Source organism: Medicago sativa, chromosome 8 (assembly GCF_051527215.1).
Source record: "Medicago sativa cultivar Bolivia chromosome 8, Bolivia_mono, whole genome shotgun sequence".
NCBI classification, from domain to species: domain Eukaryota; kingdom Viridiplantae; phylum Streptophyta; class Magnoliopsida; order Fabales; family Fabaceae; genus Medicago; species Medicago sativa.
In genome coordinates, this window is record NC_140756.1 from 85,606,219 (window position 1) to 85,618,786 (window position 12,568).

The 12,568-nt window shown below is 33.0% G+C and overlaps 2 protein-coding genes across 2 annotated transcripts; one reads left to right on the forward strand and one right to left on the reverse strand.

Moving 5' to 3' along the window:
- Positions 1 to 1,213: 1,213 nt before the first annotated feature.
- Positions 1,214 to 4,491, reverse strand: LOC146902596 (uncharacterized). The gene has a single exon (XM_085737728.1). The coding sequence runs from the start codon at positions 4,276 to 4,278 to the stop codon at positions 1,543 to 1,545; it is 2,736 nt and encodes a 911-aa protein (XP_085593854.1). The 5' UTR covers positions 4,279 to 4,491; the 3' UTR covers positions 1,214 to 1,542.
- Positions 4,492 to 8,765: 4,274 nt separating this feature from the next.
- LOC146902597 (uncharacterized) lies at positions 8,766 to 11,797 on the forward strand. The gene is made up of 4 exons (XM_085732884.1): positions 8,766 to 9,895; positions 10,200 to 10,414; positions 10,765 to 10,977; positions 11,177 to 11,797. Exons 1-4 carry the CDS (start codon positions 8,767 to 8,769, stop codon positions 11,318 to 11,320), a joined length of 1,701 nt encoding a protein of 566 aa, XP_085589010.1. The 5' UTR covers position 8,766; the 3' UTR covers positions 11,321 to 11,797.
- Positions 11,798 to 12,568: the final 771 nt, after the last annotated feature.

Genomic DNA, 12,568 nt, shown 5'->3' on the forward strand with positions numbered 1-12,568 from the left:
CATCAGTTTCATTATATGAAGAAAAAAAAAACATTTGGGTTGGTCTGATGAGGTTGATTTGAGACTTTGAAGTGTCCTCATTTCAAGGTCTCAAATTCTCGTGTAAATTTGGTTGGTTAAAAAAGCACTCCATCTGTTTCAAAATACATGTCGCAGTCAACTACTGTGCACATGCCAATACACAACTTTGACCGTTAATATATTTAACTAGACATGATAAAAAAATTTATAAAAATTTGATGATATTTTGTAAATATGCATTTAGACAAATCAAACAACTTACTTTGCTAACATTTGTATTTATATATTAGTTAAAAAATATGGTCAAAGTAAGCTATGTGAATAATGTACATTGTAAAATTGCTACATGTATTTTAAAATAGAGGTAGTATAAAACAAAAGAATTCGGTTGTCCATTTAAAAAAACCCTCCAAAACCAATAGCACCCTTACACCGAAATCAACGCATGTTGTCTCGTCTAATGTATATAATAAAATGCATGGGGTTGGTTGAAGCTACGGTATTTAAAAGATACATGACCCCAACTTAATAAGGTCCTCAACATACTAAGGAAGCCGTTGGAGGAAGAAAAAAATAGATATTAGTTACCGGTTGGACACTCTATCTTTAGTCACTAAAGGATAACAATTAAAATAAGAAAAAAAAAATATAAAAGTTGGTCCTGTTGTCTCAAACTCATTTGATTCTTGCTATTTTCAATTTACTTATCTAAGAATTTTTTATTTTGCTAGCATTTGAGTTATCGAATCTTTAATTGATACTTTTAATAAAAAAAATTATAAATAAAAATATGTGTACACGTAGAATCCATAACCATTTTTTATTTACGTGGATCCTCTAACATTAACATTGTTAATGGTTTTCTTAACAAAAACAGAACATTGTTAGTGGAGTAGAACTTCAGGCTCTTCCATAGACAAAGGAGGAAAATTTAGTACTACTATTTTGTTTTTAAAATCAGCAACAAAGCTACCTACTTTTTATCAAGATTTTTTTTTTGCAGTGATGACAATCTGGCAGTGAAGATCATTGTCCTAGGCATGACTATCTAGAATCAACATCACCAGAAGTTTTTTTTTGGATTAAATAAGTAGTTTAAAGCCATAGAGTAGTTTGAATTTACAAAATGGATAAAACTGATTCCACAGCTTTGTTCATCACACTAACTTACTAGAGGTAAGATGAAAAAGAATGAAGCACAATGAGTCAATGATACATTTCTATATTAGAGATATTGAACAATCAAGTAGAACCTTCCATGGTTACATGCCATACCTAGTTATTCCAAGAGGATGGTTACCTTGGCCTAAATTGATGGCTATAGTTTTCATCTTTGCTTCACTCCAAATCAAAGGCGCAGCCTTAGAGTCAATGCCTAGCATTCTCCTTTCACCAGCAGCTGAATCTTGAAATAAATAGGAACAGTGAAATTTCTCCTTCGGACTCTCTGCAGGACTATTGTTCTTGATGTGCCAGAATTTCCCATATTCATTAAAAAGCTTAGCCAAGTGAATATCCAAGTCAACTCCAATTGGCAGAGAATTTTAGATGATGAGCAGGAGACTGCAACAAACAAGAACATAGATGGCACATAGGCTCAGAATGGTCCTGCAACAAAAACTGCTTCCAGTGGTCAAAGAGAGTACAAGGTATTGAAACAGAAGACACTTGAGATAGGATCTTCAGAGAGAAACACAAAGCTAATAACTGGCTTCTCCACCTAAGTCCGTTGGGAAGCACACTGTCCCCAGATATATTTTTTCCACATAATGGATGGTTCTCAACAAGAGACACTGGACACATGAAACTTGGGCTCAATTCACATTGATCACCAACTGCTTTGATGATTGATTGTTGAACAGGATAGGATTTTTGAGCAACAAATACTTCATAGCTCAGAGGGGATCCTGATGGACCATCCAAAGGAGTAGAAGCCGCATGAGTGAGAGCAAGAATTGTGTGTTGCCATATTGATGGACCAAGAGAACTTGTGATAGACCTTAATATCGGTAAATCATTTAGATCTATACTCTGGATATCTACTCTATCCACATAGAGAATGACATCTGGAGGAAACTTTTTCATATACCTCTTTACCGATGACAGTATCTTTCTGTTGAAAGATTGCTCTGTCACAGGGGACCTGAGACCAGGTGTGTCGAGGATTTTGATATTGACTCCGTCTACAGTTCCAGAAACCTCTCTTACAGAGGTTGTGGCAGGTTCAAATGCATCTGTCATTACCATTGTATCGCCAAAAATAGAATTAATGGTTGCACTCTTTCCCACACCACTTTTCCCAAGAACTATAATGTTCAAAGAAAAGTCTAAATCATCCTCCAAATCTTCTTCAAGCTTTTTTGCCAATATTTTTGCTGAACTAATGACAAATTCTTGATGTGAGCGCCTTTCAATATCTGCAACCAACCTGCATAAAACTTTTGAAACCAAGGAATCTTCAAGAGAGAAATTTATTCGCTGGACAAGCCTCAAGAATTCGACACTCGTGGTCTGTATCTCGTGTATTTTTTCCTTTTCATTTTCATTTATGTTGTGTTGGAACCAAACTTGAGCATCACCACCTGGTAAGGAACTCAAACTAGCTGGACCTTTGAGGAAAAGAACATCAGATTGATCAGCATAAGTAACTGTAACTCTGTTGCAATCTGATTCGCCTACACTATCAAAATATATTAATTGACTTCTCACACCATCCTTTGCCAAGTTCATTCTTCCATGTGGACTTGTCGCTGTTTGTTCTTGATGACAGTTCTTTCCAGAACCTATTGAACCCAAAAGAGTCGAGAGAGCTGAAATTTGTTCCCTGAACTGCTCAAGGCGAACTGACATCAACTCTTCGACATCTTCATCCAAATCCAAACTATCTCTTTTTGACTCTTGACTTACTGTGTTTAGCTCCATAGTAGCCTCTTCATTTACACTGTCTCCAAAGTTAAACATTTCCGCATTCTCATGTGAATGGTGATCACAAAACAGCCCATCTTTTAGAATAACATCTAAACCAGTTTCAGACAAACCATTTTCCAAATATGTACACTCTTCAAAGAGTGCAGGATCAGAAAATTCAGAATACTCAACACCCTGAATTTCATTACCTTCAGAAACACCATCATTGGATTCAAAACCAACAGAAGAATCATGCAACATATCTTTTGAGTCGTCTGCATAATCAGTTACGCTTACCAGTTTCTCACTCTCGCATTCTTGATGAGAAGCAGCATCACCTTGACCTCCATTAGTTGCAATACTTTGAATTGTTGTAGTATTATCTTCAATATTTTCTTGGCAGTGTTCCAAAAAATATTCAATATTTTCATCAAAGGCATCTAATACAGATTCCCCTGTTTCAGGATTCTGTTCTAAATAGCTAACACTTGTATTCTGCTCCACCATTGTGCTGTCGACATAACCCTCGGCATTGGATTCCAATAAGCTGTCAGCATCGAATTCCAATAAGCCCTCGTCATTGTAATCCAATAAGTTGTTAGCATTGGAAGTTTCTTCCATCATATCAGTAGTTTCGGTGTTTTCCACTTCCAAGTTACTTTCCATTACATTATCAGTCTCAATTAACTCAACCCTAATTCCATCATCTCTATCTAAACCATATAGTTTCATACCATCATTTTCAATTTCATTAAATGCAACACTTACCTTCCCAAATTGCTCATTCTCCAAACCATCTCTCGAACACTGCGACATAACATCAGAATCAGTTGCAGTAGCAGTAGAGTCTCCATCAACAGCTACTCTTATTCCAATACCTTGTCCATCAATGGAAACATCGGAACCTGAATCAGAATTTTCTTCTTCAACGTCCAGCACCTTAATTCTCGGTGCGACGACAACATTCTCCGGTACTCTCACAGCATTCATGATTTCACCACCAGCTTCTTCGTCATCATCTTCGTCTTCCTCTTCGTCGTCGTCGTCATCGTAAGTAGACAAATGAGCGAAGGGAGTAACACGCAGAGGCACTTGCTCGAGAGGGGGAAGTTCTTCGTCAAGTTCAAAACACTCTTCTTCTTCTTCATCTTCTGCTTCTGCTTCTAGGTCTGAATGTGAGGCGGTTTCGGAAAGAGTGGCGTCACTTGACAAATCAAATTCAGAATCAGAATTATCAATGGTAAGAGGAGCTCGAATTGGAACGGAACCTGAGAGATTCATCTGTTGAGGGAACTCGCCGGAGGTTGGAATCGGAGAGGCAGAGACGAATGGCTTCGAATTCGACGCCATGCGAGTGCTGTGTGTTTGTTTGTTTGTTAGAGATAGCGAGGAGCCACACTCAGAAAGAGAAAGTGGCTAACCGTCGAAGCGAAGCGATTTATCATAGAGATTTGAATTTGAATTTGGACCCTTTCATCCCTACAAAGTGATTTTGGGAAAAATTTACTTCTCACCTCTTCAGTGAGTCCCCACACCCCAACAAATTTTGTTAAAATTTTCAATGGCAACTAGTCGAGATACCCGTGCTACAGCACGGGTAGCGCGGCTTCGCCGCGCTGTATGACCGCGGCTCCGCCGCGTGTCGCGTCTCGGCTGCGCTTGGCATAGTATTTTTTTTTTGTCCATGGTGAAAATATGTAAAGTATTTAAAGCATAATAATGTATATATTGATCGATAGTAATGAAAAATTATAAAATAATTAAATTTTAATATGAACAAATATATATTAAATTTTAGTATTGACGATATTAAAAAAGTTAATAAACAAAAATAACCATAGTTTTTATTTACTAATATGTTTTAGTGTGAAAAATACTAATAAGCATCCCGTGAAAAATCATAATTAATGTATTATATAATATTGTTATCGTAAAATATATTTCATCAATAAACATATGCTAACATATTCCAGTAAAAAAAATACAGTGAGATATATTTTTGTTAATATATAGTCCATACACTCATATATATTTTATCAATATATATAGTTCTCATTAGATTTTAGAAATAAGAATATACTAATATATTCCCGTAAAACAAACATATACTCATATATATATTTTTATTAATATATATTCCATACACCTACATATACTTTATTAATATATTAATAAAACTTAGGCAGTCGCGGTGTTTAAATAGAGATATTAAAAAATACTAATTTTTTTTGAAAGATTAAAATGGGTCCCGTGTTACAATTGTACACTCCAACTGGTTTTTTATTGATACATTTTAAAAAAACTACGGAAAAAATTGAAGTATGATTAATCATAGTATATTATAATTTCCTTGTAAAAAAAAAGTATATTATAATTTTTTTGTTTGTTTTAGTATTGACGATATTAAAAAAAATGAAAATACATTTTACAAATAAACATATACTAACATATTCCCGTATAAAAACATATAGTGAGATATATTTTTATTAATATATAGTCCATACACTCATATATATATATATATAGTTCCCATTAGATTTCAGAAATAAGAATATACTAATATATTCCCGTAAAACAAACATATACTCACATATATATTTTTATTAATATATAGTTCATACACTCATATGTATTTTTTGAATATATTAATAAAACTTTGGCAGTCGCGGTGTTTAAATAGAGATATTAAAAAAATACTAATTAAAACCGATCACTCGTTGTAGTTACTAAAATGGGTCCCGTGTTACAATTGTAACACTCCAATGATTTTTTTAGTGATACATTTTCATAAAAAAAAACAACGGAAAAAATTGAAGTATGACTAATCATAGTATATTATAATATTGTTCTTGTTTTAGTATTGACGATATTAAAAAAGCTAATAAATGAAAATACATTTCATAAATAAATATATACTAACATATTCCCGTAAAAAAACATATAGTGGGATATATTTTTGTTAATATATATTTCATGTACTTATTTGTATTTTATCAATATATAGTTCCCATTAAATTTCAGAAATAAAAATATATTAATATATTCCCACAAAACAAACATATACTCATGTATATTTTTTTATTAATATATAGTGCATACACCCACATATATTTTATAAATATATTAATAAAATTTAGGCAATCGCGGTGTTTAATTATAGATATTAAAAAAACACTAATTAAAACTGAGCACTCGCTGTAGTTACTAAAATGGGTCTCGTGTCACTTCTTTTGTTTTCTGTATTAACAGATTTATATATTTATTTGTACAAAAAAAATCATTTTTTGAATTTATATTTTACTTTTTGAGAGTCGTTTTTTTTTTCTTCTTATTTTTATAAAATTCTTTTACATTTGTCTCAATACCTGACATCATGTGCACCCATAAACCTACTTTATATGAAGAAAAAAAATTCACTTGTCAAACCTAAAATATAAATTATTAACTAATTTTAAATTTTATCGATTCCATTTTATCCGAAGAAGTTAGACTCTCATAACGTTGCAAACCAATTTTTAAATCTCATATAAAAGAGGTGTTCATGTTTAATATCTGACAATATCTCGAATATAATTAACAATGTGTAGAACATTATTTCAAAAAAAAAAAAGTGCAAAGAACATGTAAAAAAGTGTGCACAGGAACAAAAATATAGAAAAAAATTACGCAAGTATATTTAAAATTATTTGGTAGAGTCTGTAACAATAACAAATAAAAGAAGTAAATTCACGTTGCAAATAAAAAATGTGGTCTTATTAGTGACGGAAAAAATAACTCTCCTTTATTAACATTTCAATGTATACTTTTTTATAAGAAAAGCTTAACTTTTAATCAATGTATACTTTTTTATAAGAAAAGCTTAACTTTTAATGTATGTTTTATTAATAAACAAATACACCACAATTCCAAAAATTCATTTTCATTAAGACTGACATTATAAACAACTTTTGTAAATGTAGACCATCATTGTATCCAAGCAATTCAATTTTTAAATAGTAAATCTAAGTTTAAAAGTATGTTTGTGTATGGGTACACAAATTTAACAATTTGTGCACCCTAAAAGTCGCTATTATATAATAGTGTTATCGTAAAATACAAAATCATATTATGCTATAACAACAACACTTGTTAGTTTCCTCTAAAAAAAAAAATTGTTAATAAAACCGAATTGAAAATTAGTAGAGAAAATGAAAAATGAAGAAAGTTGGTAAGAAAAAGATAAGAGAGGAGAGTGAGATTGAGAGAGAAAAGTTTATTATTAAATAAATAAAGATGAGAGAGAAAATATTATTATTATAAACAAAGAAAGATGAGAGAGAAAAGTTTATTATTAAATAAAGAAATGTGATAAAGTGGGTTTTAGTAAAGTGGGTTTTGATAGTAGATTTGACAAAAATAACCCTAAAGTTGTAAAGGAAAAAGTTTGGAAGAAAATTAGGTATGGGTAGTTAAGTAATTTTGATAGTATCTTGTTTTTATATATTGTAAGTAGACAATTTAGTAACATTTTTTTTTACCACCAAAAAAAAAGTAACATTTTTTTTTGGTTACAAGAGAAAAGACAAAAGTCTAAAAAAACAAAGAAAATGATATGACAGTGATGATAAGCACACTCATATTATTTGTCGCAAGATAGATCATTAACAGACTTTGTTCTAGTAATCAATGTTACCATGGAACCCAAGCATGAATGCGTTTAAAGTTATAATATTTATTACCAAAATGTCAGAGAAATATTAATTTTTTAAAGTTTTATTAGTTATAATAGTGAATATCGAATATTTTTTACGAAAAATTAAAAAAAACAATGAAATAAAATAAAAGCTATACATCCTTTTGTGTTGAATTTTTTATTCCTTTTAATCATTCATTTAAACTATTTTATTATTTTTATAATATTGATTAGTTAAAAACAAGTTGAGATGTCAAAGTTGCCATGTATGCATTCAAGAATAATATGTCTTGAAATGCAAATTAAACACTTTTTTTTAGAAAAACAAGCCAAAGATTTTTCAATTTAATAAGTACGACTTGTCATAGAAGTCTACTCTTGCCTCTTTTGATTGTTTAACCATTACCTATAGTCCACTCGTTAACATTTTCCCATTTTAATGTAATTTACCAAACGAGGATTTTAAAACACGGAAGGAAGTGTCCTTTCAAGGCCAAAATTATCTATGGCTTTGTTTGCGAGTTTGGAGGAAAAAGAAGGGGAATAAGGAGGGGTTTTGGGGGGGCTTTGGAGGTTTTATTTTTCTTCAAAATATAAAACCCTCCTCATTTAAGGGAACTAAAAAATTGTATTGGAGGAAGGTTTTTTTTTTTTTTTTGGGAGAGGGAGTGGTTTGGGAGGGTTTTTATGAATTCTTCAAATTTAATATATGTTGTTATAATATTTCTTATAATTAAAAATATATTCAATTTTTTCAATCAAGATTTTCACTCCACCATAAAGAACATATCTAACCGGAAACACTAAGCATTGCAAATGTTTTAAGGAAACAAGTTAAGAAAGAAAAGAAATGAAGGTTAATATTGAAATTAATTATGATTAAACTTTTAGTAAATTCAATACGTCACCTTTCAATACAATTATATATTATATTTGTATGTTTAAAGAATACCTAAATGGCACTCAAAAAATTTTCACAAAAAGATATCGATGATATAGAATTCTACTATGTACAAAAAAAAGAAAGGTGGGTAAAATGGAAAATGTCGGGTACAGCTATGAAAAATCCAAGGAAGCTCCGTAAGTAACTTGGGCCACAACAACTGATTCGGCCACCAAGAATATAACCTGAACAAAATCTGCTTCTTCATGTCTTTGCAGCATCAATGGCGATTGCGCATTGCTTCTTCTCCTTCCATGCGCCATTCACCACGAGACGAAAACCTTTGGTTATAGTCTCTTCAAAAACTGGTCAAAGGAAAAACTATCTGCGACCGAAAATTCTCAAAACCCTAACAAAACCCTCTCTATCCATTTCTCCCACTCTTCTACAACCACCAATACCGCAACCAATTCTATCTCCTCCTCAAGAACATGAACTCTGTGTTGATATCCCCGCCGACGAAATGTGCGGAGAAGATATCGCTGGAGCTGTTGATGAGACTGGTGAATTTGAAGAATTACGAGTGTCCGTGGATACAGCAAAAGACAATCGTGTTTTTGGTAATGTTTCTGCTAAGGAGATTTTCAAATACGGTGGTATTTATTTGATTGGGGCTTTTGTGTTTCAAACTGTTTGTTACCTTTGGAATTCGAGAAATGAACATTCCAATGGGGATTTGGAAGTGAGTGAAAGGGAAAAGAGGAACATTTTGTTTGGTGGGAATGGGAAAACTGTGGAGGATCAATTAGTAGAAAGGAAAATTGAGGAAATTAAGTTAATGGCGAGGGAAGCTCGAAGAATTGAGTTATTGGAGAAGCAAGGTAAAAGGGAAGAGGAAGAGAATGGGGATCCTGAAATTGATGGTATTGAGAAAGAGATTGGTGAACGTTTGTTGAAGCTGAAGAATAGGATTAAGAGTAACAAGGATAGTTCAGCAGCATTGCGATTAAATGGTCGTGGAAATTCTGCTGGTGGTGGTGATATGAGTGTGAATCCGGGGAAAGAGGAATTAGTCTTTAAGAAAAAGTCTAAATTTAAAAGCCCTTCAACTAAGGCTACAAAAACACCAAAGGGATTTCCAGGGACTCAAGATCATAGGGTTTCGAGTGTAAAACCTCAAGGTTATGGAAATCAGGTTACTGATCATGCAGGAATATTGGATGGGGATAAGCAAGTGAATCAACAAGATGTCACCCACAAAAATGCTTCTGGTGTTCCATTGGAAGAAAAAGGAAAATCCGTTGACGACGAGTCTGGGAAAGTTCAAAATGAAGGGGAGAATTTGGAAGAAATGATGGAAACACCAAATAGGAAAACAAAGGATGGAGTTACACCTAAGAGCATAAACAATGGTAATGTGATCAATGCATAACTTCTATTTATTTGAACTCGTATCAGTTATTGTCAATTGGAGTTGATTAGTTAAATATTTTGAATTGCCTTTTGGTTTTTTATGTATGCTGTTACTTTTGGCACCGTTGCTCGAAAATTATTATATATTGGAATTATGGCAGTAAAACTTCATTTAATTTGTAGTTTCAACTGTCAACTTTTGTTTTGGTGGATTTCCACGTGTTTGCTACAAGAACTAATTAGCGAAGATAGGTTTGCTTGGGAGAAATTTAGCACAATTTGAGTTATTTTTTACATGTTTAGGTGGTTTCCCGGAGACTAGTATTGGGATGTCTTCACCTGAAGTAAGAGAATTGAGGACACAAAACTCCCAGGGTTTTGAAAAGGATAATGTGGACAGTATAAATGGCAGTTCAGGACAAGGATTAGCTAAAAAAAAATCAGCAGCTAACAAAGCCAAAGTTAAACAAGCAAAATCTAGGACTGATATTTGGTGGCTGAACCTACGTTATGTTCTAGTATGTGCAAGACAATTATTTTTGTTTTCTATTTTTCAGTAGCATATCCATACAGGGACTTCTTAGCTATTTATTACCCGAAAATACTACTTCGTTGTTTATCCTTTCTTAAAGAACCTTGTGAAATTTTCTAGCTGTATCAAGTATACAAGTATATAGTTCAATCCTTAAAACTTCAACAAAGTCAAATATCCTAGGTCGTAGGATCTTTTCTTGAAATACACTTGAGATTTCTTTTGTTTGCATTGGGTTTATGGGAAATAGACATATGTTTGGCTGATTAATCATAACATGTGTGCCCTACATGTATCCATTTGCTCCTGACCATGAAATCATATCTCTTTGTGAAGGTTATTCTCATGCAAAGAGGCTCCAACGAGGAAGGTCACAAAGGTCTCTATAGTTTAAACTTCACCTCTAAGGAACAGGAACAAAATGATGATTCCTATACCGTTGCTTTTGAGGATCAGGCCGATGCCAACAACTTTTGTTTTCTACTAGAATCCTATTTTGAAGATTTGGGTGACAATTTTAGTGCCAATGCAGTTCCCATGTCAATACAAGTAAGAATATCAGCTTTCACAGCAAATAAAAACTTATATGCAGTAACATATCTACTAAAATGTCTCATCGTTCTTGTTGAACCATGCACTTGTTAATTGAAATTGATAATTTTGTATAGATATTTCTAGTTAGCCATTGTGTGTGTAATTTTATTTGGTATATGCCATGTCTAAAAGGAGTATATTTATTGCTTTGTAGGAATTGAATGAAGAAATAATATCTCATGGCGAGAAAGTAGTAGTTGTTAAAAAGAGACAGCTTCAACTTTATGCTGGGCAGCTACTAACTGATGTTGAGATGGCGTTGTGCTCTATAATAGAACAAGATCAAAATGTGCCATAATTGGTGACATGACGATGAATGATACCGCCATTCCAACCAAAATTGGTAGACAGTGAAAGTACAGTGTATAACTAACATCAAAATCAAAAGTTGGAGTTGATGACGCTGAACTTCCGAACAGAGGTGAAGACTGCTTGTCACTACTACTACTGACTGAACTTTGGTGGCAGGTTTCTTTGTAAAATTTTCCTTGTTCTGAAAGTTTATATGTTCATTTAAGTTGCAACATCTCCTATCAAGGGACATGTCCACGCTGGTGTCATTAGGCACATGATCTTATAGAAGTTCTAGGGATTATTTGGGGTAGGTAATATGTAGGGGAAATTCACACTTTGTGCACTGTAAAATTTTGGAAGTTAGTTCAGATTGCAAGAATGTTAAAACAATTTTTCTTTTTTCTTCAAGTTTAGCAATGATTTTTGTAATCAACACACATGCAAAACGAAATGTTAGCAGTTCATTTTAACTTCATAAAAATCAAGGAATATATTGTAGTAAACTGGATGAGATTTTTTTTTTTGGTGGAAAAACTGGATGAGAAATTTTATTCCAATGGTTTCTGTTTTACCTTGGAGCTTCAATCTATAGCAGTTCTACACACTGCTACTTGGGGAAAATAAATCCCAGATTGCTGAAAATCGAGATAAACATCATGCAAAAGAGAGTTAAACAAAGTAGCAATACTTGGGGATTGAATTCTGGTTTGAGTATACTTTTTTTTGAAGTGCAATAGCAAGATCAAGCTCAATACACAGAGCTAGAGGGGTTGGAGCAATTGGATTTGTAGGAGAATCTTTTGGTCACTAGACAATGGTGGTAAGGGGTATGTTACCGACATTGATAACTTGCAAAAGAGATGGTTCTTTAAAGGGTAAAAATCAATTGATGTAGAAAGTAGTGGAAGTGGTAATAGAGGTGAGATCGAGTCAGAAGTAGTTGGAGTGGATGCAAAAAAGAGAGTAGACTAAAAGAGGGTAGCATCATCCAAGATTACGCGGCGACAAGTAGGAGAGTAGTCCTTTTGAGATCGAGAATCACTTGGAAAACATAGTTCAAATTCAATACTGAGACAGTTGTAAAATACTCCAACCTTGAGTGTTGGTGTTAGTGTGTTAGTGAGTTGGATTTTAATTTCTACGGTTGTACAAGCTTGAGTAGGGTTTTTAATGATGTTATCATGCTTTTTCTCTAATTAAGAGGAATGCTTTCATCAGGGATGAGATAAACTCGCCCCTTGTAGTAGTAATC